Here is a 24,699-nt window from a genome sequence, read left to right on the forward strand (position 1 = left end):
GGGGGGGGGGGGGGGGGGGGGGGGGGGGGGGGGGGGGGGCAGTTGATGGCTCAAGGAGCAATCGCAAGGCCGCAAGAGCTGTCCATACATGGCCTGCTGACTTTTCCGCCGTGAGACCCCCGTGGAGAGCGGCAAGGGACATCCCAGTAGGGGCCAGCAGGCCAGGCCCACTCTGGAGCCTCTCCCACCGGCCAAGGGGCACCTTTACCACAACGACCAGCCAGCGGCATTGCCCGGGGTACGTTCCCGGCTCCCCAGGCGGTCAGGCACCCCCAGCAACGGACCAAGCTCTGCTCCCTAGAGGCCGCGTCAGCCTGGTTCCCGCCCTCGCGGAGCCCCTCACCTCTCGGGGGCTGTGCCGCCTCTGGGAGCTTGCAGGGGACGGTCCAGAGACCCAGGCGCAGAGACACGGGGAAACTGGGCGCGAGAGGCCAAGCCCTCCCCTCGCCCTTCGGAGTGCCCTCACGGGCCGCCGGCGACTATTGGCGAGCGCCGCCGTCAGTTCAGGAGCACGGCCGGGCGCGGTGCCTTCTGGGAGACCGGGTGCCCCCGCAGCTGCTACGTCACGACCGGTACTTCGTTTCCGGTGCGGAAGCCTGGTCTCCCCGCTCGGAGCGAGCAGTCTGCTCTTGTGAAGGCGAGGCTCGAGGCCGGCGACAGACCTCTCAGCGACAGAGGGAGGTTAGGCTGGCGGCAGCCGCTGTGTCTGGGGCTCTGTTTGGGAGACGAAAGGCAGAAAGCTGGCCCCAGTCCTCCATGACGGACTGGCACCTCTCCAGGTACCGGCGGCGTAGCTCCATGGCCTGCTGGGAAATGTAGTTCGGCCCCAAATAGCCAACGGGAGACCGCCAGGCGCGGCGGTGGCGACGGGGCAGTCCCACTCCCATCCCACCCACACCCCACCCCGGCGGCTCGGCCGGATGTGGGCTGCCTCTCGGACCGGAAGATCTGCGCGAGGCGGCGGCTGTTTCCGCCAGAGCGTCCGGTGTGGGTCAAAGGACTGCAGAGGCGGTGAGTGGGTGGAGGGTCGAGGTCTTTGCCGGGTTCTGGGTCCTGTCCCAGCTGTCCCTCCTGACGGGGGCGGCCCGTAGGTCAGAGCCGGGCGACCCTCCCTTTCCCTGCTTGCCAGCTTCTACCGTGCGTTCTGAACGGGTCATCTTGTTTTCAGAGAAATCCTAGTGGTCCTTCTCCAGTCGCCTTCGTTTCCGTCCTCAGCCTCTCACGGAGGCCTAAGCATCCTTTCTCCTTGCGTTGTTCCTGTACTCGGTTTATTCCCCAGTGAGGCACTGCTCAGGGTTGTGACAGCCTCGGGGCAGGGATTGCCTTATTCCTCTAAGCAACACCAGCCTCCGGCTGGATGACAAAAGTAAAAATACAATTTTTTTTTTTTTTCTTAACCTTGACTGTAGGTGACTCACTTAGCCATGGTTTAAAATATGTTACAGAAGGGGCGCCTGGGTAGCTCAGTCGATTAAGGTCGCGATCTCGCCGTTTGGGAGTTCAAGCCCCACATCAGGCTCACTGCTGTCAGCCTGTCAGTGCGGAGCCGGGAGCCTGCTTCAGATTCTCTGTCTCTTTCTCTGCTCCTCTACTACTCGTGCTCTGTCTCTCAAAAATAAATAAACGTTAAAAAAAATTTTTTTTAATATGTTACAGAGTAGTGTCAAAACTGTGTTCTACCACAAGTGTTTGTAAAAATAAAGAATACTTGCCTTTCCAGGCATCAGAAACAAAACAAAGCAAACAGCAACAAAAATTCCTTCAAGCAAAGCAGTATGGTTTGGGGGCACCTGAGTGGCTTAGTCGGTTAATTCTTTATTTGGGCTCAGGTCATAATTTCACAGTTGGTGAGGCAGAGCTCTGTGTTGAACTATGTGCTGACATTATGGAGCCTGCTTGGGATTCTCTCTCCCTCTCTCTCTGCCCCTCCCTTGCTCAGGCGTGTGCTTTCTAATAAATAAACTAAAAAAAAAAGGGTGCTGGTGGGGCCTGAGTGGCTCAGTGAGTTAAGTGGGGCTCTTGATTTCAGCTCAGGTCATGATTTTATGGTTCGTGGGTTCCATCCCTGCGTCTAGCTCCTTGCTGACAGCTCGGAGCCTGCTTGGGATTTCCTCTCTGCCCCTCCTTTGTGCTTGCACTCTCTGTCACCTGCCCGCTCAAAAAAAAAAAAAAAAAAAGTATGCAGGTCATGATCCCATGGTTAGTGAGTTTGAGTCCCACATCAGATTCCATGCTGACAGTGTGGAGCTTGCTTGGGATTCTCTCTTTACCTGCCTCTCTGCCCCTCCTTCACGTTCCTCCTCTCTCTCTCTCTCTCTCTCTCTCTCTCTCAAAATAAATAAGATCAGTATGATTTGAACTAGGAGTAAATAAATAGAACAGTAGAAAAGAATAGTAAATGCCAAAATTGACCTGAATGTATGTGAACCTGTATGAAGGGTAGCATTTCAGCTTAGTGTAAAATAGATGATGCTGAGCAAAGATTGTCTCTTCTTCTGGAAAAAAAGTAAGGCTCGTTTCCTTATACTGTACACAAAAAAATGGAATTTAATAACCAGTAAAAGAACACAAAAGAACGTTAATGTAGACGCAAAACAAGAAACTGAAATGCCTTAAAGTAAAATATAATCCTGTGTAACTGTATTTTACAAAAACTTTTGGGGCATCTGGGTGGCTCAGTCGGTTGAGCATCTGACTTCGGCTCAGGTCAGGATCTCGCAGTTTGTGACTTCTAGCCCCTCATCAGGCTCTGTGCTGACAGCTCAGAGCCTGGATCCTGTTTCAGACTCTATGTCTCCTTCTCTCTGCCCCTTCCCTGCTCATGCTCTGTCTCTGTCTGTCTCTCAAAAATGAATAAACATTAAAAAAAAAACCTAAAAAACAGTATTAATAAAGTCAGATAATGAATAGACTGGAAAGCAATTGTAAAAGAAAGACCAGATAAAGAATTAGACATTGCCAACATACAAAGAACTCCTGCCAACTGATAAAAGACAAAAGGCAAAGGCTATGAAGTCACGAAAACTAAATGGCCATTAATATTTGAAAAGAAGCTTAGGCACTTTGGAAATAGTTTGTCAGTCTCTCAGAATGATGTCACAGAATTACCGTGGCCCAGCAATTCCATTCTTAGGTATAAGCTCAAGAGAAATGAAAACATATTTCCATACAAAAACTTGTATGGGAATAGCAGCATTATTCATAATGGCTGAAAAGAAACAATCCAGATGTCTATTAACTGATGAGTGGCTAAACAAGATGTAGTGTGTCCCTACAATGGATTATTTTTCAGCAATAAAAAGAGGAATGAAGTACTAACACATCATTTAACATGGATGGACCTAGAAAACATGCCAAGCGAAAGAACCCAGTCATAGAAGCCCGCATATTGTACGATTCTACTGGCATGAAGTGTCCAGAACGGGCAAATCCACACAGACAAAAAGTGGGTAGTGGTTGCCAGGGGCTGGGGATAGGACAGAATGGCAAGTGACTGCCAGTGGAGGTAGGGCTTGTTTTGGGGGCGATGAAAATATTCTGGATTTAGTGCTGATGTTTCTACATATTGTGAATATACTAAAACCCGCTTGATACATACTTTGATGCTTATTTTTAAGAGGGCTAGACAGAGCGCAAGCAGGGGAGGGACAGAGAGAGGGAGACACAGAATCCGAAGCAGGCTCCAGGCTCCGAGCTGTCAGCACAGTGACAAGCCGTGAGATCTTGACCTGAGCCGAAGTTGCATGCCTAGGTGCCCCTTAATATACACTTTGAAAGGGTGGATTTTATGGTATGTGAATTCTATCTCAATGAAAAAAAAAAAAAAAAACAACGGAAATTTTCATCTTACAAATACAAATGTTTAGTATCTAAAATATTTATGTAGTTCCATAAAAATATTTATGGAACTACAGACAGCTGAGTTCCATATCTAGATATATATGTACGGGGAGGTGGTGGAGAAAATACAGGAAGATGTTCATGGCAAGGTTTCATCGAGGGGAAATTGGGAACAGCTAAGCAAATAGAACACACGAACTGTGTGGGAGTATCAATTGTGTGCATAGAACCAAACTCCAGGAAGGAACCAAGGCCTTGTTTCACGTTCTGGCCACAACTGTGGAGAACTTGAGTCCAGTCTAGGTTCTAGCATGAAAGTGGAAAGATGAGTTGGAGTAGGAGAGGTTTAGAGCCTAATATTCTTTTGATTCTTTTCTCCCTCCCTCTTACATCCTTTCTCTTTGCATCTCTTTAAATGGGGGATGACAGAGGGAGTACCTGAACTAGAACACCCAATATTCCACAGATTCTCCATGGATCAGGACAGATTTTTTTAAAAAGCTGACACTTGAAATGTGTGTCTCTTTTCCCACTCGAGCAGCTCCATCTCTCTCGTGGTGTTCAGTAGGGAAGTGGGATCTCACAGTGATCGACTAAGTGACAACAAATTGAGTGCAAACCGAGTGCGATGACGACCAAATTTTCAAATCGGTTTATTTATGAGGCCCAGTCTGCTTGATTGATTTTTTCAGCTTTCCAAGTCCTCAAGAAAAGAGGGGGATGGAATGAAGGGACACATCTTTGCCATAGAGTTCTGAGGGAACCTGAGGGTGAGGTCTCTGTCTCGGGGGCATCTTAGGGTGCTAATTCATACAAGGATTTATTAAGCAACAGCCATGTACTTCCTCCCTTGAGGTATCATCAGTACATGTGCTCTCTTCACTCTTGTTTTACCAATATTCGTGTACCTAGCTTATTTCTGCTACCATCCCATAGGCATTTTGGACACAGACGCTGTTCTCTTACTCAATATATTACCCACAGCAGCTGAAACCCAGTAAGTGTTCAATAATGACAGTCGAGTATACGGATTCAAGATACAAGGCTGGGAGCCAGAAGAGAGATGCAAAGTGTTGGGCATTCAGGGAGGCCCCTGGCCACCCACTGGACAGATGATCAGAGGATCCGTGTTCTTCCCTCCATCATGTGTTCCAGGGCTGAAGATAGGCTGAAGGGGCCCAGAGCAAGAGAAGCCGGTGAATGTGTAGATAACGGACTTGTTTGTTACATTGTAAAAGGAAATGTCTCCGGTGGTGTAATCAAGGAAGATGCCGACACGTCTGGGGGGTTCCGTCATCTGCAGGCGCGTTGGGGGAATGGTGGACACCTGGAATTCGCTTCGCTTTGTCATCATCACCACCCAATAGCCATTGTCAGGTGACAGAGTCATGTTCCCCTTCCTGCTCATGGATGCCTTGCAGATACCCAGGATCCACCCTGTCTTGTTTCCTACCTCCACTTCCCAATAATGGCGGCCAGAGAGGAAGCTTGGAAGGCCTAGGGCAATGATGCAACTATCGAATCTTTCTGGACTGTCAGGCAGACGATCCCACTTGTTTCCAAGTCTCACGCTTTTCAGGTCATTAGAGAAGATGAGATTGGGGTGGGCAGTTTCTGTGTCCAGAATCACATTAACTGCAGAGAGAATTAGAATACCTAGCTGGGGGTCCATGGGCAACATCCCCACAGGGTCCTCCCCACCTCCAGGAAACATGCAAAGGGACATTCTTCTAGAATTCAGTGGAGGTCAGCACGGGGACCCAGCAGGTGAAGGCCACTTGCCTTGGTCTGGGCACTTACCGGCATGTGTCTGAGCGCAAATCAGTTCTGGAACTATAGAGAAAAACAAGATGGGAGAGGGGGGAACCCTGAGCATCCCAATTCAGAGAGGCTAAGTCTACTCTGGTCACTGCAACCAGGACAGACAAGGACCCCCATCCCAGCTCAGGACCTTGCTTCCTCTGCTTGGATTAACCCCATTCCTCCCAGACCCCAGGGTCTGCCTTGGAGACTCTGTGGTCTGATGAGACGACCCAACCAACAAGTCCAGTACAGAGCCTATGAGGGCTTTCTTCTGCCTTTGATACGCGTGTTTCTCTCTCTTCTAAATAATGCCCAGAAGTCCAGCACAGGGAATATCACAGTAACCCCTGGCAAGCACATTATACCACCACTATACTCACCGTTGATGGTGTCCATTTCTGAATGCAGAATTTCTAAAAGAAGAAAGGGAGGTTGAGTTAGGTTCCGTGGCTAGGGACAGATCAGGAAGAGGCTGAAGGTGGCGTCAGAATGGCCGTGGGAGATGGGGAAGAGATGCCAGGGGGTTCTGGGCTATGTGGATCTCAGGGAGGAAGTCAGCAGGTACCTCCCATTTTCTTCCTAGCCCACCTACCCGAGAAGTACTTCATGCTCTTCTCCACAAACTCCGATTTCTGGTAGAACAAGTGCATCTTTTTTTCCACCTCTGGAGGAGTGGCCCATGGCTTAGGGACAGTCACCATCTTGGCCCTAGAGGCAAAAGATTGTTGGGGCGCCTGGGTGGCTCAGTCGGTTGAGCGTCTGGCTCTTGATTTTGACTCAGGTCATGATCTTGGGATCATGGTCCCAGGGTCATGGGATTGAGCCCCGAGTCAGGCTCTACAATGAGCTTGGAATTTGCTTAAGATTTCTCTCTCTGTCTCTCTCTGTCTCTCTCTGTCTCTCTCTGTCTCTCTCTGCCCCTCCCCCATGAGCACTCTCTCTTTCTCTGAAATTAAAAAAAGACTGTTGGCCAGAGAAGGCGGGAGCCTAGGGGTAGTTCCCATGAGGTGGAAGTAAGGTGCAACCTCCACAGGGCACACCCAGTCTGCCTGGGTTTTGCAAAGAAAGTCTTCTCTGGAGTTTCAGTTTTAAACACTGGTCCTCAACTTTGGCCCCAGATTGGCATGACCTAGGGGTTTTTAAAAAACACTGATATCAAAACCACAATCAGTTTTAACAGTGGCCTGAAAATGGTGCTGATATTGAAATGTTCAGCCCAGAATTAGCTAGGTCAAATTAATTACACTTCTTCGGTCTTTTGCTGTTGAAATAGAAATGACAATAAGAACAAAGAGCCACAATGAGATATGACTCATTAGAATGGCTATGATTATTTTGAAAAAAATCAAAATGACAAGTATTAGCAAGGACCTGGAAAAATTGGGACCCTTGTGCATTGGTGGTAGGAACGTAAAATGGTGCAGACACGGTGGGAAATAGTATAATGGTTCCTCAAAAAAACCAAACATAGAATTACTATATGACACATCAATTCTACTTTTGGGTATATACCCCAAAGAATCGAAAGCAGAGACTCAAACAGATGTGTTTGTAGCAGCATCATTCACAAAAGCTGTAAGGTGGGAGCAATCCAAGTGTCCACTGATGGATGAAAGGATAAACAATATTGGTGTCTACATACAATGGAGTATTTCTCAGCCTAAAAAAATGAACCAAATTCGGATACATCCTATAATGTGGATGGACCTTGAAGACATTACGCTGAGTGAGATAAGCCAGGCACAACAGCACACATACGGAATGATTCTACTTCTCTGAAGCGGTTCAAGTAGTCGAATTCACAAAGACACGAAGTAGATTGGTGGTTGCCAGGGGTTGGGTGAGGGGGCAGTGGGGAGTTAAGGTTTAATAGTATGAAGTTTCCATTTGGGAGGATGAAAAAGTTCTGGAGACGAGGGTGGTGTCGGTTGCACGATAATACGAATGTACTTAATGCCACTAAACTGTACATCTAAAAATGGTTAAAGTGGTAAATTTCATGTAAGATATGTTTTACCACCACCACCAAAAAAAAAAAAACCAAAAACAAAACAAAACAAAACAAAAAAAAACGGGGAAAGGACAAGAAAAATGATGCCAGGGTCAGACTCTTGGAGATTTGGGTTGAATTTGTGTGCCAGGGCCTGGATGTCAGGCTTTTGTAAAGCTCCCAGGATGACTGTAACATCCAGCCTCCTCTCTCCCTTTCTCTTCCCTCCCCTGTCGTCCTCTCTCCCTTTCTCTTCCCTCCCCTGTGGGCTGGGCGTAGCATCTCCGCCCTTAGCAGGCGTTTCCCTCCCCATAAGCACTCTGGGCTCAGCGAGGGAGGCGCTTCTGCAGGAACAGTTTTGGTGAGGCAATTCGCCTTTAGGGAGGTTTCTTAGGAACCACCGTTAGCACCACAGGCTGTGTTTGTTCTTTCCGGTCTTCAGCCCGTGCTCTTCCTCCTGATCACACTCCCATTTTCCCTACACAAATCCAAAAAGGCCTTTGCAAGCTGCAGGAGATGGGAGAAGCCCAGGAGGAGTCACAAACCCGGGGTTGGGAGCATCTCCCTCCTAGGAATGCCTCCCCTACTGCTTCCTGTAGCACACCCAAGGAAACAGGAGGGAACCTCTCGGTACCTGTGCAGGGTGACTCCGATGTCCTAGGAGAGAAAAGAGGGAAGCTCTCCATTACCAGTCTCCTAGGGGCTGTGCTGACTCCTGACCCTTCCTCCCGATCTCTCAGCCCCAGGGTATCCGTAAAAGTGGGCACCTCTCCCCGGTTCTAATTCTCATCGCCCAGTGGGGCTTGCAGCAGAACCACACCCAAGCCCTGCTTTTCTCTTCTCAGAGATGCCAGGGGATCCCTTGAATGCTGGGACACCCTGGGCTCTTGAGAGCTCGTCAAAGGGATCTGGGCGTAAGACTCTCGTCCTGTACTGGCTTGGGTAGAACTCTTGCAGTGCCGGGAGCCCATGTCGTCCTGCTGGGCACAGCAGGCGGGGGAAGGCCGGGTCCAACCACACTCACCTGCATGAGCTCCCATTCCGGCTGGCTCTGTTTGACCTCCATCTCCCCAATCAGCTCATTGAGAAGGGCGATGTCTCTGGACGCTCGGGTGCTGTATGACTCCCTGACGTGGCCAATGGTCTGGCCCAGCTCCTCTAGGGAGGCCATGAAGAACTTCTCTTGCTCTTCCAGAAAATGGTACAGCTGCTTCAACTGGTGCCGGATTCTCTGCTTCCGGGTTTCGATTTGTTTCTGGGGAACAGAAAGGTGTAGGGGGTCTGTGCAGTGTGCTGGATGTGTATGCCCAGAGAATCCCCAGAAGCCCACCTCCTGGCGATGGGTAAGAGGCAGGCTTCCTCAGCTTCTTGGAGGCCTGCATTTCAGAGCAGGAGGCAAAATGGACAGAACCTTCCAGAACAGACTGAGAGTGGCAGGGGCTGGCTCTCGTAAAATGCCCTGACACCTAGTATCATGGGTTGATTTGTATCCCCTCAAATACCTATGTTGAAATCCCAACCTCTACTACGTAAAGAATATGATCTTATGTGGAAACAGCGTCATTGCAGATGCAATTAGTTAAGATGAGGTCATCCTGGAGTGGGGAAGTTGGGACACAGACACACGGGGAGAACGCCATGTGAAGAAACGTAGGCAGAAGGCGAACAAGCTGAGGGGAGAATCCCGGGATGTGTCTTTCCCTCAAAACCTTCAGAAGGAACCAATCCTGCCAGCAACTTGATGCTGGACTTCTGGCCTCTAGAACTGTAGAGAATATATTTCTGTGGTTTAAGCCATTCTGTCCGTGGCACTTTGTTACGGCAGCCACAGGACACTAAGATACCCGGTGTCACCGTCTTTCTTCCTTGAAAGCCAGTGTGCGGATGGCCTCTACCTGGGGTCATAAATGGACGAGGTTATAACTACCAGATCGTCCAGGAGGGAGACCTCACTCCCTGTCAAAGTGTTGGCATGTAGAAGGTCTTCAGTGTGGCTCTGAATGGAGGCCGTCGTCCATTCATGTGAAGTGAACTTGACCTCCGCTACCATTGCACAGAGGTCAGCCCTTGGTCCATACTCTACCACCCTCTTTCTCCTCATCACTAGAGAGTTCCTGCAGAGAGGTGAAGTGGCTCTAGGGCACCTCCCCCTTCCTCCGTGGAGAGAGAAACCCCTTCGGATCCTCTAGGATCTGGACTTAAAAAAAAAGTCATTTCATTTTTGGCTCAAAAGCATCGTCGGTCCTTTTGAACCAAAAATGTCTCCTTACCTTTGGTGGTGGTTGTTGATGGTAGCAACACTGGCTTTTTTCTTTCTTAAAGAGGACAGGCCAGTTGTCATGTTTACTGTTCTAAAATCGTTTGATAGTTTTGCCCATGATTAAATTCGGCTACATGTCGTGGACAAGAATACCATATACTTAGTGCTCTGGCTTCCCTAGCACATCGCACGGGGAGGCAGAGTGTCCACTTTGCCCCTCACTGTTATTGTGAGACTGAGATCGTCACTTGGTTGAGGAGGGGTCTATCACATCTCTCCACTGTAAATATACATTATTTTCTTTATAATTATCAAGTAATTGGAGGAGTCAGTATCCTGTTCTCTTACAATCTCCTGCTGAAACTTTTAGCATCTGTCGATGATCCCTGCTGATGTCAATTCTTATACTGGTGCTCGTATAATGGAAATGTTTTTTATTGTTTATTTTTGAGAGAGAGGGTGTGGGGGAGGGGAGAGAGAGACGGGGGCGGGGGGGACAGAGGATCTGAAGTGGGCTCTACGCTCATTGCAGCGAGCCTGACGTGGAGCTCGAACTCATGAACTGTGAGATCGTGACTTGAGCCGAAGTCAGACGCTCAACTGACTGAGCCACCCAGGTGTCCCTGGAAAATTTCTAATTCAATTATTCTTCTATATTTGTTTTAGCTGGCATTGCGCTATAAAAAAGAGCTTCCCCTTCCCCCTACCATATGATTAAACAAAAAAAATTTTTTTGACTGTTGAAAGAAGGAGGAAGAACAGAAGGGGAAAACAACATCACCTTTCTACAGGGGCTCATGTCATTGAGTGTCTTAAGGGAAGGGCAGACCTTCCTGTCCACCTGAGTTTCCCTGCGACCCAGGCTCTGCCTCACCTTCATGACAGGGGCATCCCTGACCTCTCCTTCACCCACACGTTCCAAGCCACTTAGGATTATAGGGTTTTCTTTTATTACACTTCATGAGTTTCCCAAAAGTCAGACACCTGGGCCAATGCCATGCCTGTCCCCATTCCTGCCCTTTGTTATCTTTGCCTGTTCCCCATTGTGGTGTGGTAGGAGATGGTGTCCAGGCCACAGAAACGCATCAGGCAAATTAAGGCTCATTCGGGGAGGCGAATTCGCCTGCAGGGAAAAAGGAAGCAACTTATGTGTCCAAGTTCCACAGAGGAAGGCCCACAAGTGTATTTATTGAAATACGTGGCACCACAGAGTGACAGTTTTAAAGGAAATGTCGACTTTAACCATTTGAATTTTAAAAATCAATATGGTGTTTGTAAAAAAAATAAAATGGACAACAATTATAAAAACGATACAGAGGACTATTTAAAATGGAAAAGTCTTGGGGCACCTGGGTGGCTCAGTTGGCTAGGCATCTGACTCTTGATTTTGGCTCAGGTCATGAATTCACGGTTCGTGAGATTGAGCCCTGAGTGGGGCCCCCCGCTGACAGGCTGGAGCCCGCTTGGGGATTCTCTCTCTACCCCCTCTCTGCCCCTCCCCCCTGAAAATAAATAAGATTTAAAAAAAATAAAACAAAATGGAAAAGTCTCACCTCCCATTTCCTCAATCCCATCCCTCAGCAACAGCCACTGGTGTTAGATTTGCTGAACCATTTTGCGGCGAGTATGAGAAACACAGGGCCCTCGGAGATTCCCTTCCCTGCTGGAGGTGGGTCTCCCTCTCCAGGGGCAAGCTCATCCTTGGATTCCTGCCCCGTCAAGAACAGGCGATTCTATTTTTTTTTAATGTTTATTTGTTTTTAAGAGAGAGAGAGTGCACACAAGCAGGGGAGGGGCAGAGAGAGAGGGAGACACAATCCGAAGCAGGCTCCAGGCTCTGAGCTGTCAGCACAGAGCCCGATGCAGGGCTCGAACCCATGAACCGTGAGATTATGACCTGAGCCAAAGTCAGATGCTTAACCGACTGAGCTACCCAGGAGCCCCAAAAGCAGGTGGTTCTAAATATGTGATCAGTTCTGTTTCCCTATGAACCAGAACATAATTTGGGGACCCCCCCCCGCTCACACTTGGTCCCCTCCCTCCTTCTGTAGGGGTGAATCCAGGCGAGGACTGGCCACAGAACACCCCTGGCCTTACCAGGAAGTCCGCGGTCTTCTTATCCCCCTGAGATCTCTGCTCCTCCCCAGATTTTCTCAACTCCTTCAGATACTCCAGCTGCTTTTGAATTTGCTCCTGGAAAAGGGGCACTTTATGAAGTTTAAACTTGGAGTTGGTGTCAACTCTAGAGGGAAAAATCTGCTGTAGGGAGTAAGGCGGATGGTGCTGCAGCCAAGAGCATAGGGAGGGTGCCCAGGAAAGAGGAAGAATGAATCCATCTCACAAGGGAAACAGAGCCAAGAAGTGGTGAGAGATTCATAAAGACCTGTGAGCACCTGCATTCAGCGATGCCTGAAGCCAGTGCCCTCGGATCTCAGCTACATGAACCACTAAATTCCCTCCTTGCTGGTCTGGTTTGTGTTGTGTTTTGTCATTTACAACCCAAGAATGCTGGCTAATGCATCAACCCCCCAGGGTCGTTGGGAAAATAAAGCTGCCCTGGCATGTCCCAGTGACTGGCAGAGAAAGCCCCCCGCCCCCGGCCACAACAGGAAGCCCTACCTTATATTCCAGGGCAGCCTCCTCGATAGGGCGCACTCGGTGGCCTCGGTGCTCTTGACTCAGCCTGCAGATGAGGCAGATAGGCTCCCTGTGGTCCTCGCAGAAGAGCAACTGGGCCTGCCTCATATGTCGCTCACACTGTGGCAGGGCCTTGGGGCTCAAGCTGGTCATCTGCAGGCCCTCCTGCTGCTTGCAGTCTCCTGAGTTCTTTACCAAGAGTGGGGCCTGGCTCTGGAGCCAGCTAGTTGAGCAGCTGTCTGAGGTCTTGGGATCCCTAGAAGCCACGGAGCGTCTGCAGGAATCGCGCACATGCGTGCCACCAACCGGGTCTCCTTCCTGGGCACGGCCAAGGACATACACAGCGTCATCCCGTGGCTTCCCTGGAGACACGGCAGTGGAAAAAGTTCCTGAGTGACAAAGCCAAGGTGTGATGCAGGGGTGCTACCAAGCACAGCAGAGGGAGCGAGCCCACGCCTGGGACACACGAGTTCCTGGTTAGACTGTGGCCGCTTCTAGCTTGTCCTCCCCTGACTTCGCTCCAGCAAGGCAGTCAACCGCCCACTGGAACTGAGGGCTAAGGGCTAGATCTCAGGGCAGTCCTGAGACTTGCAATCCTTGGGTATTTATCCTAAAGAAGGGTCTTTTGTTATAAATTCTATGCCTTCTTCCCACACAGACGCGGATCTGGCAGGTGATATAAAGGCAGCGAGACATTCTGACCAGTGTTTGCTCTGCCGCTGAAAACCGCCCAGGCTGCTCAAGACGTGAGCGGGATCTCCCTGAGGACGTGGATTTACTCGCAGCCTGACCCCTAGGAGAGTCGATGGCACATGGTAAGGAGTTGAGAAGTGTGTGTGCAGTGAAAGACCTCTCCTCCCATCCAGTTCAGGAAGTCTTAAGCAGAAGTAAAGAAAGGGATTTGACTTTATAAGGCTGAAGGGCTTAACCCACCATGATGACAAACAGCTGCGACCAGCTGTGCCCCAGGACCACAGCACAACTTCACGAGGCAGAAATGACAGGAGGTACAAGAAACGGAAACACGATCTATCAGTCCCCTCCCGCCCTCTCTCACAAGGTCCCAGGAATTCCTATCACAGAATTGATTGCTTCCCATCAACTGATGGCTGCCTCCCACCCCCAACCCCCCTCCAAACCCCTACATTTCTCAGCCTCCCTTGCTGTTAGGTGTGGCTATTTGACTGCTTTCTGGCCAAAGGGATATAAATGGAGGCATCACGAGCAGCTTCTAGAAACTTCTGGAAATCTTGCCTAAGTGATACTCTTCTCCTTTGTCCTTCCACCCTGCTGCTCGGAATGAGACCATGAGCTTGAGAGCCAACTTGGTGGAACAGAAAAGCAGGAGGAGCCTGGTTCCTTGTTATGAACCACCTGTGAGTCATGTATATGAAAGAGAAACAAACTTCTAGCTTGTGTCAGTTTGCATTACGTTGGCATTTCTGTTACCCACAACCCAGCACAATCCTAATTTCTGCCTCCTAAGTGAAAGAGATTTAGGATTTTAGCCAGCAGCTCTCCTTGCTGCCCAGAGAGAGGGGTGAATGGCAGAATCTCGGCCCCGTGACATACTGCCATGGGGTCATTGTGAGAAGCGGGTATTTTTACCCAGTCTTTCCCAGATGCTCAAGCTGGAGTCCACGAATCCCTTGGAATTCTAAAGGACTTCAGGGTGTCTAAGAACTGACTTGCTGAACTTTGATGCAGCATTTTGTGAAGATGTGCATACGTGCATTTTCTCAGGATTCACATCCTACCTCAGATTCCCAAAGGGTCGGGGATGTCAGGGGAAACCCAGGCATCTGGTGACATAAATACAGTGGGGATAAAAGGAGGTTTGTGCGGGAACACCTGCACTGGTCACCATCTCTAAGGATGCCAGGTCTTGTGAGTTTTGGGGTCCTTTCTCACCTGAAGAAGGAGGAACTTCTGGATCTGAAGGCTCATGGAGCTCACCGCCTACCACCTCTGTCAAGGCCTCAGGGGGTTCTTGACCCCCAATTCTGTTTTTCTTAGAAGGTCCTGTAGATTCTGGATGCTCCCACGTCGTCTTTGCTCTAGTCAACGATACATTGGGAAGTGTATTCCTGAATGCTCCCCCTTTCAGGCTCATGGAATGTTCTGGATTCCTAACGCCTTTCTCTGGAGTCACAGTAGCCCCTACATTCAGAGTGGCCACTTCACTGAGGGTGGCTGCTGAGTCTGGATTGTCACTTCTCATTTTCTCTTGAGACAGAAGAGTTTCTGGATTGGGGACTTCTCTCTCTCCTGAAAAAATGGTAATTTCAAGACTTCTGGGGCGCTTCTGTGCAGAAGGTAAATGTGCTTCATTTATTTTGGATTTTGTCCTTCCTAGGGACCCAGGAAGCGACCCATAGTTCAGTCCTTGGAGCCTTCCTAAGCTGGCATTCCTGCGTAGCCTGACGCTGGGATCGATCCCCCTTTCCCCCTGCAGCTTGCCAGAGAATGGGCATTTCCTGCAGGACAGAGTCGCGTTCCTAGCCCCTGGCTTGCCCAGCATATCCAGGCCTTCAGAGGTCTTCTGATCTCTCCGTTTTCCCTGAGGCTTCTTCTGGGTCCCCCTTCCAGCCTCAGGCTGGCTGGATGGCAGACTGGGGGCCCCGTCACCACTTTGCCGCTGCCTGTCACCTTCCAGGACATCTGGTATCCTCAGGCCTTTGGGCTTATTCTCCCCGGAGGAACAAGACATTGCTGAACCATCTGCGCCACTTTCTTGTATCAGAGACTCTGCAAAGACAGCAAGATGCAAAGGCATGAAGATGTGTGGTGCTCGAGGCCAGGGGTTGGGAGAAGGGAGAGAAGGGGAATCCTCTTAATTACAGAGGTTTTGGGGCACCGGGGCGGCTCAGTCGGGTAAGCGTCCGACTTCGGCTCGGGTCGTGACCTCGTGGTTCACAGGTTCGAGCCCCGCATCGGGCTCTGCTGACAGCTCCGAGCCTGGAGCCTGCTTCCGAATATGTGTCTCCCTGTCTCTCTCTCTCTCTCTCTCTCTGCCCCTCCCCCATGTGCGTTCTATCTTTTTAAAAAACAAATAAATTTTGAAAAGATTTTCTCTCTCCCTCTCTCCCCCTCCTCCACTCGTGCTCTGTCTAAAAAAAAATTACAGAAGTTCAGAGCGTTCTAGGCAACAGCAGTCAATTACCATCAATTAAGAAAATGCTAATTAGTTGTTATATATTTCCCAAATGGTGCTTTTCAAACGTCTTTGACAGGAGAACATCCAATATAAAGTCTTACACAGGATTCTTAATACATAAAATACATAAAAACCCTAGTTTACTTCTATAAGTGTGTGCATGATTATACATGTACAAAGCTCACTTATAAAATCCTTCAATAAAGAAGTATTAAGGTGTTTGGCACAAAAATTTGAAAACAGGTTTTGAAGGACTCTGTTAAAACTTCAGAAACTCACTTCTGTTTTATTCTTTGGTTTCACGATGTGAAGAAAATCCTAACACACAGATGAGTAAGTCTAAATGGTGACTTTTTTTTTTTTTTAACTATTTGCTTGGAAATTTGAGGATATAGTTTCACTACAGAAGTGACAGGAAAGCCTTAATTCCAAGGTCTACATAAAAAAAGAGTTCAAGTGCAGTACAAACTGTCACCCTGGTGGCCTCCAGAATTTCAAAATTCAGTTAATGACACATTTTATTTTATTTGTTTATTTTTAAAGTTTTTATTTATTTTTTTGAGAGAGACAGACACAGCATGAGCCGGGGGAGAGGCAGAGAGAGTGGGAGAGAGAGAATCCCAAGCAGGCTCCATGCTGCCAGCACAGGGCCTGATGCGGGGCTTGAACTCATGAACCGTGACATCATGACCTGAGCCGAAACCAAGAGTCAGACTAACTGACTGAGCCACCCAAGCGCCCCTAATGACACATGTTAATATGAAATTGTTGGTTTTGTGAGTTAGAAAAGTTAATAAAATTTTTTTTTAATGTTTTTTTTTTTTTAACATTTATTTATTTTTGAGACAGAGAGAGACAGAGCATGAACGGGGGAGGGTCAGAGAGAGAGGGAGACACAGAATCTGAAACAGGCTCCAGGCTCTGAGCAGTCAGCACAGAGCCCGACGCGGGGCTCGAACTCATGGACCGCGAGATCGTGACCTGAGCCGAAGTCGGACGCTTAACCGACTGAGCCACCCAGGCGCCCCGAAAAGTTAATAAAATTTGAATTAAGTATTTGCTGACATTCCAAAGAATCCCTGAAATATCTTCCTGGGATGTAACTTGAAAACTGCTACTCTAGTAAAGAAATGAAGATTTTTTGTAATTAGCACCTTAATGTTTCGTTTGAAGAAGCTCTTATTGAAATGACCTCAGAGTGGTTTAAAACACTTGGCTGTTGTAAAAACATGTTGCTTCCTAGGAAAATGTTAAGTTCTTGGAACTGGCTCCAGAACTCGGGGGAAAGCCCTGAAGATGCTAATAACCAGGTTTTAAAACATAACAAAGTAACTTACAAATTCTCCTCATCCAAAAAAAAAAAAAAAAATTCTCATCAAATGACTCTAGACTCCGGTTACGGTTTAATCCATCACTCTTTCAAAGAGCAGGAAGTTCCATGTTATTTAAACATTTCTAGGGGCGCCTGGGTGGCGCAGTCGGTTAAGCGTCCGACTTCAGCCAGGTCACGATCTCGCGGTCCATGAGTTCGAGCCCCGCGTCAGGCTCTGGGCTGATGGCTCGGAGCCTGGAGCCTGTTTCCGATTCTGTGTCTCCCTCTCTCTCTCTGCCCCTCCCCCGTTCATGCTCTGTCTCTCTCTGTCCCAAAAAAAAAAAAAAAAAAAAAAAAAAAAACTTTGAAAAAATAAAATAAACATTTCTACTTCAAAAAACACACATGGAAAGCATTTCTAATGTGTCCTTGGAGTCTGGAGGTAGAAGAAATACTCAAACACTAAAGAGTATGTTTTTTTACACTTGATCTTAGCCAAAAGGCCGAGAAGTGAGAAAGAATATTTTTTTAAGCCGACCACGTATTAGCTCTCCCCCCAAATCTCACACACAAAAAATCTTTAAAAGCAAACATCAAATAGGTCACATTCGTCGATCACAGTGTAATGAAATCAGAAACTTACAACCAAACAGGAGCAGAAGAACAAGAGGCAGAAGGGAGGAAAACAAGGGAAGAGAAAAGATGGAGGAAAGGAAGAAAAAGGATTGAGAATTTTAGAATACCGTTGTGAAATGGGTCAGAGAGCTCAAAAGAAATTAGGTGGGTCCCCTCCCCAAGATACTTGTCGGTCCACAAGCGTTAAGCACTTAGGAAGTACAGGATCCTGTAAGATCAGGCATCTAGCTCCTGCCTCTTCTGATTCTGTCCCACAGTCAGAATCTCAGTCTTTTTGTTTTTTTTTTAAGCCTTTGGGAGCTTTGGCTATACTCACCCAGCTCCAAAGACCTGAGCGGCAGAAAGGAATTGCTCGGCCAGTGTCACTGGGGTCATTGGGAAACCCGGGACTCCTAATCCTCAGGTCACAACACACTGGTCCAGAACCAAGTTCTTTCTTGCACCTCCGCCCCACCCCATGAACAGCCCGAAGTCGTGCTGCAGGATGCAAGGGCATGGGACCTGCTTACCTGGGTCAGTCGCCTTGTGGAGCTCCTCTGCCAGGAAGTTCTGGTTGATGGCCCTCAGGACCTGCAGGGTCAGCCGCACGGCACACTCTTCCCCATAGTGGGTGATCAGCAGGGTGGCCAGCTTCACTGGCCTGGCTTTCTGGAGCTGGCCCCGGGGGATCCGGGATTGATCCTTCTCCAGGCTGGTGTTCTGGAGCTTAAACTTGAACCTCTCAAAGTCATTGGGCACCAGCCCCTCCAGGGAGTGCAGCAGATGGTCACTAGGGGTCTTGATCATGGTGTTGACCAGGAGAGGCCGGAGCCAGATGTCTGAAACAGCTTCTGTCCTGGAGCCCAGAGGGTGAGTAAAAAGAGACAGGTTGTGAAATAACGGAAAAGGCACAGGAAACACTCTGCACTCTGGTGAAAATGGAGCTGTGAGTGTCATTGTTTGTTTGTTCCCAGTGTCATCACTGGCTCATGTTCTCTTTCTGACAGGTTTGGAGAGGGCTGGGAGGGCACAACGCCTTTCCCGACACATGGTCCTCCAGATGTCCCACCCCTCACTTCCACATACCGGCCTGCAGAGCATCGGGTAAATATGTGTGTGCGTGGAAGGGGGTCTGGGATCGGATTCCAGAGCCTTCATCCTGAGTAGGCACTCAGATGCTTCCCTCTCTCCTCCCAGGATATGGGGGCGGGCGTGGGGAATAGGAACAAAGCCCTGGTCCCACGCTGAAGAGGAAAAGGGTCAGTCCCCTTGGCCACTTGTTCTCCTGCAGACTCCTGGGATTTTATTGACTCTCCAGAGCAAATGTGGGGGGGGGGGATGGAATCAACAAATGCAGCCCCACAAGCTTTGCCCTTCCCTCACCAAGAAGGAGGCGAAGCCAGAAGGGCACTGCCAGGACACAAGCCCTGGTGTCACCCTTGCTGGTGTAGGTCCAGCTGTCTGGTACTTGCAGCATCGTGAAGGCCTCAAAACACCTTGCGTGGAAATGTCAAACTGATTTGTTTCCTACTCTGCCCTGGCTTCCTGAGGGCATACCTCCGAGGGAGGGTGCTGGTCCATGCACATTTGTGTAACAAGTTTTTTGTCGTCGTTTTTTTTTTTTTTTTTTTTTTTTAATTTTTTTTTTTTCAACGTTTTTTTTGGGACAGAGAGAGACAGAGCATGAACGGGGGAGGGGCAGAGAGAGAGGGAGACACAGAATCGGAAACAGGCTCCAGGCTCCGAGCCATCAGCCCAGAGCCTGACGCGGGGCTCGAACTCACAGACCGCGAGATCGTGACCTGGCTGAAGTCGGACGCTTAACCGACTGCGCCACCCAGGCGCCCCTGTCGTCGTTTTTTTTTAAAGTAAGCTCTACATCCAACTTGAACTCAGTTGAACTCAGAATGCTTGAACCGGCGCTTGAACTCAGAACCCGGCGATCAAAAGTCACATGCTCTATGGACTGAGCCAGCCAGGTGCCCTAAACACATATTTTGGACACCATGCCAGGATGCTGGAGAAAGAAGGGTGAAAAAGGCATAGGTGTCCTTTGGAGCTCATGGCCCAGTGTGGGGTTCTAGAAGTCACTCCAGAGCTAACGCAAGTCGTATGTGTGGTGAGCTGACTTCTGCCACAGTTAACTGCTTCTGTCTTTCTGCATACCCTGATTTTTATCCCCAACTTTTTGTTTTGAAAAATTTCAAACCTACGGAAAAGTCGAGAAGAGTTACCTGGATTCACCAACTGTTCACATCTTCCAGTACTTGGTGATTCTCTCTCTTACATACACACATGCATGAAGTTTCTTTTTCATTTTTTCCCCCTCTGAACCATTCGGTAATGAATCTCAAACATTATCAGATATTACTCCAAATACCAGATACCCTAAGTACTAAGAACGAGGATATAAGGATACTATTTTATTTATTTTAATGTTTATTTATTTTTTGAGAGAGAGAATGAGCAGGGGAGGGGCAGAGAGAGAGACGGGGAGACACAGAATCCGAAGCAGGCTCCAGGCTCTGAGCTGTCAGCGCAGAGCCTGACATGGGACTCGAACCCACAAACTGCGAGATCGTGACCTGAGCTGAAGTCGGATTCTTAACTGACTGAGCCAGTCGCCCCTGACTGAGCCAGCCAGGCGCCCCAAGGATATTTTAAATACTCAGAATACAGTCATCACACTCTGCAAAATTAACATCATTATCATAGTTTAATGAATCCATAATCAGATTTCTTCAGTTGCCGTGGTGATAATGTCCTTGACAGCTTTTCCCCCTTCCTGATCCGGGGCTGAGTCAGAGATCCTGCATCACTTTTAGTTGTCACATCTCTGTGGCCTGCTTGTATCTAGAACACTCTCACACTTACCCACCTCTTAAAGTTCTGTCAAGACAATGTTTTTGAAAAGTGCGTTCCAAGCAGAATGTCCCTCAGTTTAGATCTGTCTGGGTGTCTCCTTGTTACTAGACTGAGGGTACATGCAGGCATTCCCTGGGATGTCTGTATTTTTTCTTTGTAATTAATAAGTAGCCCGAGTGTGTGGAAATGTCTTTCACCCCATGATTTTGGCATTTGGCGGCAGTCCTTTCCTAAATCATTTGCTACAATGGTATATGCAAAGTGGTGACTTTTCTGTCACTTAGTCGGTGTCATTTGCAAGTCCTGGTTTAAACTTTCTGTCTTTGTCATGAAATTTTCGGCTTACAGATGTTTGGTTGGTAACACAGCTCCCCTCCAGCGGCGCGTGCTCTGTACCAGGCACGGCTTGCTTTCTACGCATGATCCCTGGAATCTCTGCAGCAGCCCTTAGGGCAGGATTCATCATCCTCATTTACAGCCAGGATTAGTGGTTTAGCCACTTGCCCAGTGACTCAGCCAGGATTCAAACTCCCTCTTTTAGCCACTTTGCAATATTGTCCATCTGCATGATATGTATGTATGTATGTATTTATTGCTTATTTTTTAGAGAGACGGAGACAGAATGCGAGTGGGTTAGGGGCAGAGAGAGAGGGAGACACAGAAGCAGAAGCACGCTCCAGGCTCTGTCAGCACAGAGCCCGACACAGGGCCCGAACCCGCGAGCTGTGAGATCATGACCGGAGCCGAAGTCGGACGCTCAACCGACTGAGCCACCCAGGCGCCCCGTGCATGATAATAATTTATTATTTTACTATTCCTCACTAACCAGTAATGTCACTTTTTCCAGCTGACCAAGGAGGCTCAAAATGGTCATTCTGACCACAGGTCAGTTACAACATTCCGATGCCTGGCAGGACAAACAGCACCGTGTGTCACCTGCCAGTGTGTGACCAGCCTGGGATCGTTCTTAGATTGAGTTCTGCTTAGTTGAGTTTTTCTTACTGTCCAGTCAGTCCTCGTACTTCGTATTGTTACAGAGTATCCAGTGCTTTTGGTTCTCTGGATCCTCCTGAGAAAAATAACCCCAAACCCAACATATTCTCTAAAAAAATGGATGGATCCAAATGCATATGCGTGAGGCACATGTTAGATGTGTGATATTCTCAGGTTGGGCAAGAAGGGTGTTGACTGTGCGTCTCTGGGACCAGGACCTGTACAAGCTTCCAGAAGGCAGTAGCACAGCTACCTCGCAGGCAGCCTCCCCCTGCCGAGACGGAAACCAAATAGTACAACAACATGCCCTGTCTTCCCTTGCCGGGAAACTCCTTTGAGCTGAGGCTCACGTACAAACGACAGGATTGGGTAGGAAGTTGGGCTTTCCAGTCCACAGCAGGATATTTTGCAATTGCAGTGATAATTTTGCAACACGGGCATTTCTGGATCATGGACTTATAAGGTAGTGTTTTGATGCCACTGAGGCCTCTAGGTCAAGAGAAGATCACTACGCTTCCATTTTTTGAGGTTCCAGTAATTTTTTTTTTTTTTTTTAATGAAAAAACGTGCAAAGAAGATTATAGCCCGCCCACAGAGGGCCCAAACTCAGGAACCATGGGATCGTGACCTGAGCCAAAGTCAGATACTCAACCGACTGAGCCACCCAGGCGCCCCTCTCGGAATGTCTTTACGATGTTTAATTGAGGGGGGGCACCTGGGTGGCTCAGTCAGTTGAGCATCTGACTTCGGCTCAGGTCATGATCTCACAGTTTGCGGGTTCGAGAACCGCGTCAGGCTCTGTGCTGACCGCTTGCTCAGAGCCTGGAGCCTGCTTCAGATTCTGTGTCTCCTCTCTCTGCCCCTCTCCCACTCACACTTTGTCTCACTCTGTTTCTCAAAAATAAATAAATGTAAAAAAAAAAATTAAAACAAAACAAAAAAACAATGTTTGATTGAGGGGCACCTGGGTGGCTCAGTCGGTTAAGCACCCATCTTCGGCTCAGGCTATGATCTCACAGTTGATGAGTTAGAGCCCCATATCGGGCTTTGCCCTGACAGCTTGGAACCTGTTTCCGATTCTGTGCCTCCCTCTCTCTCTGCCCTTCCCCCACTAGCACTTCATCTCTTTCTCTCTCTCAAAAATAAATAAACATTAAAAACATTTTTAAGGGGCGCCTGGGTGGCTCAGTCGGTTAAGGGTCCGACTTCGGCTCAGGTCATGATCTCGCGGTCCGTGAGTTCGAGCCCCGCGTCGGGCTCTGTGCTGACAGCTCAGAGCCTCGAGCCTGTTTCAGATTCTGTGTCTCCCTCTCTCTGACCCTCCCCCGTTCATGCTCTGTCTCTGTCTCAAAAATAAATAAACGTTAAAAAAAATTAAAAAAAAAAACATTTTTAAAAAGTATTTTATAATTAGCTTTGCCTTCGAGGGGGTATCAGTCCTGCCCCCCCAACCATCATGATAAAGGTTTATGGTATTTAAATATAGTACATATCTGTTATTGAGAAAAAGAACGAACCATTGGCAAGATCATGGAAGAGTGAGTTCCTGTGTTAATACGATGCTGAAAATAATAGATCCCATTGTGACCCAACTCTCCCTACACTCCAGTCTATTAAATTTTAAGGGAGAAATCTGAGACTTTGAGAGGCTAACTTCTCAAGTTCAAAGTGAATTTCCAGGCAATGAACCTCCCATTGAGACACATATTTGTAACTGTGCTTTCTGAGAACAAACCGAGTTCTTTGGCCACCTACAACCTCCCGAGCAGGATGGAAACGGAGAGCAAGCCAGATCCCCAAGGTAGGCTACTGTGGGTGGCCTTGAACTGTGGATGTTGTGCAGTTGTGGTGTCGAATAGTTCCTTGGTTGGTTCACCAATGAGTTTCATTTGCAATATGTTAACTAACGCCCAGTAAGAAGCTTCATAAGGTACAAAGTGCTATACATCATTTATTCTGATTGTTAAATCTATATAGAGGGTAAGAGGGTATTCGTTTTATTCTCTACAATTTTTTTTTTTGTAGACATTTTACAATTTAAAACATTGAAAAAAATTTGTTCTGACAATATTTTTAGGGACCCTACTAGGAGGCTGGCTGTGGGCGTACAGTCCCTGACCGTCAAAGGCTTACAGGTTAGTGAAGAGAAAAACCCAGTTGCCTAGAAGGCAACTGCTCTCCCTTCTTTGGCATCCTTTGAGGTTTGGTTTACATTATCCTGCCCTCACTCCCACCTCCCTGTCTCCTTACCGCCTCCCACCCCACCCCCCTCCCCGCGGCCAAGCTGCCCCGAGTGCTGCTTCGGTCATTCAGCACCTTGTATTGAAACTGTCGTTGAGTCTCCAATGTGCACAAAGTAGTGGGGGGAAAAAACGGGACTCCAAGATCTAGGACCTGTGTGACCGGGGGCCAGTTATTCGACTTCTCTGAGCTGGTCTCCTCTAAGTCAAATGGGTGGTTTGGGAATTTCAGTGAGATAATGTATGCAAAAGAGCCTGGCACCGTGAGTCAGTATCACCTTCCTTCAGCGCCGGGCTTGTCGTGGTTGGCGTCCGAGGGGCGGACGGAAGATCCCCGTCCCCGAACAGCCATCACCTCCGAGACGCCCTCCGCCCACGGCGCGCGGTTCCCGCGGCCGCACTCACTTCGGCGCGTGGGGGCAGGAAGACCCCGCTCCGCGGGTCTCACGCCCGGCAGCAACCCCGTGGGAGAATCGCTCCCAGGGGAGGCTGCTCGGGCAGCACGGGGTGTGTGTACGGGAAGAGCAGCCCGAGGATAAAAGGGAAGTGTCGGCTCCAGGCGCTGGGAGCGACAACCACACCGCACGCGGTCTCCGCCGTGGCCGCGAGGGCTCGACCCGAGGGAGGGAGAGCGGGAGGAGACGCGACCCGCCCAGGGGGCTGGCGCCCCACGGGCCGCGCGGTCACGGCCCGGGTCTCCCGCGCCGGGCCGGCGTGCCCTAAACTGCGTCTCCCAGGGCTCCGGGGGTACGCAAAGCCAATCGGAGGGCGGGCGGGCGGGCTCACGGGGCCTACGTCTCCCAGGGGGCGCTGGGGCACGGCGCCGTGGTCGGGATTGGCGGCCTCCGCAGCCTATACCTGCGTCTGCCCGTAGCGGCCCGCGCCGAGCGCCAAGGAGGCGCGGCGGTCGCCGCTGGTATCCCCTGCGCGACGCCGAGAAGTGGCAGTGGTCGCGGTCCACGGTGGCCCGAGGTTGGCGGACGTGGG

General features: G+C 49.2%; 2 protein-coding genes and 1 long non-coding RNA gene across 3 annotated transcripts in view; 1 reads left to right on the top strand and 2 right to left on the bottom strand.

Moving 5' to 3' along the window:
* Window positions 1-503, bottom strand: part of ZNF200 (zinc finger protein 200) — a 17,100-nt gene extending 16,597 nt beyond the window's left edge. Inside the window, exon 1 of the mRNA XM_049637384.1 lies at window positions 344-503. The gene's annotated coding sequence lies outside the window, so the exon portion shown is untranslated. The remainder of the gene's footprint in view (window positions 1-343) is intronic.
* Window positions 504-590: 87 nt separating this feature from the next.
* On the top strand, window positions 591-24,450 carry LOC125927230 (uncharacterized). The gene is made up of 4 exons (XR_007459277.1): window positions 591-1,011; window positions 13,189-13,345; window positions 18,622-18,718; window positions 19,484-24,450. It is a non-coding gene; the product is annotated as an uncharacterized LOC125927230 (long non-coding RNA).
* MEFV (MEFV innate immunity regulator, pyrin) lies at window positions 4,627-18,485 on the bottom strand. Its single transcript, XM_049637383.1, has 10 exons — window positions 18,145-18,485; window positions 14,442-15,278; window positions 12,513-12,892; window positions 11,991-12,086; window positions 8,658-8,888; window positions 8,268-8,290; window positions 6,236-6,351; window positions 6,024-6,056; window positions 5,641-5,673; window positions 4,627-5,475 (listed from the first exon to the last, which is right to left on the bottom strand). Exons 1-10 carry the CDS (start codon window positions 18,419-18,421, stop codon window positions 4,922-4,924), a joined length of 2,580 nt encoding a protein of 859 aa, XP_049493340.1. The 5' UTR covers window positions 18,422-18,485; the 3' UTR covers window positions 4,627-4,921.
* Window positions 24,451-24,699: the final 249 nt, after the last annotated feature.

This window comes from Panthera uncia, chromosome E1, assembly GCF_023721935.1.
Source record: "Panthera uncia isolate 11264 chromosome E1, Puncia_PCG_1.0, whole genome shotgun sequence".
Lineage (NCBI taxonomy): Eukaryota > Metazoa > Chordata > Mammalia > Carnivora > Felidae > Panthera > Panthera uncia.

Bases quoted from the DNA above. Each gene is read 5' to 3' on its own strand.
- MEFV (XM_049637383.1), bottom strand. From the start codon at position 18,421: ATGATCAAGACCCCTAGTGACCATCTGCTGCACTCCCTGGAGGGGCTG. The intron at 6,057-6,235 runs GTAGGTGGGCTA...TTCTTCTTTTAG, and splicing joins GAGCATGAAGTACTTCTCGG to AAATTCTGCATTCAGAAATG. The intron at 5,476-5,640 runs GTAAGTGCCCAG...TTCTCTCTGCAG, and splicing joins TTGCGCTCAGACACATGCCG to TTAATGTGATTCTGGACACA.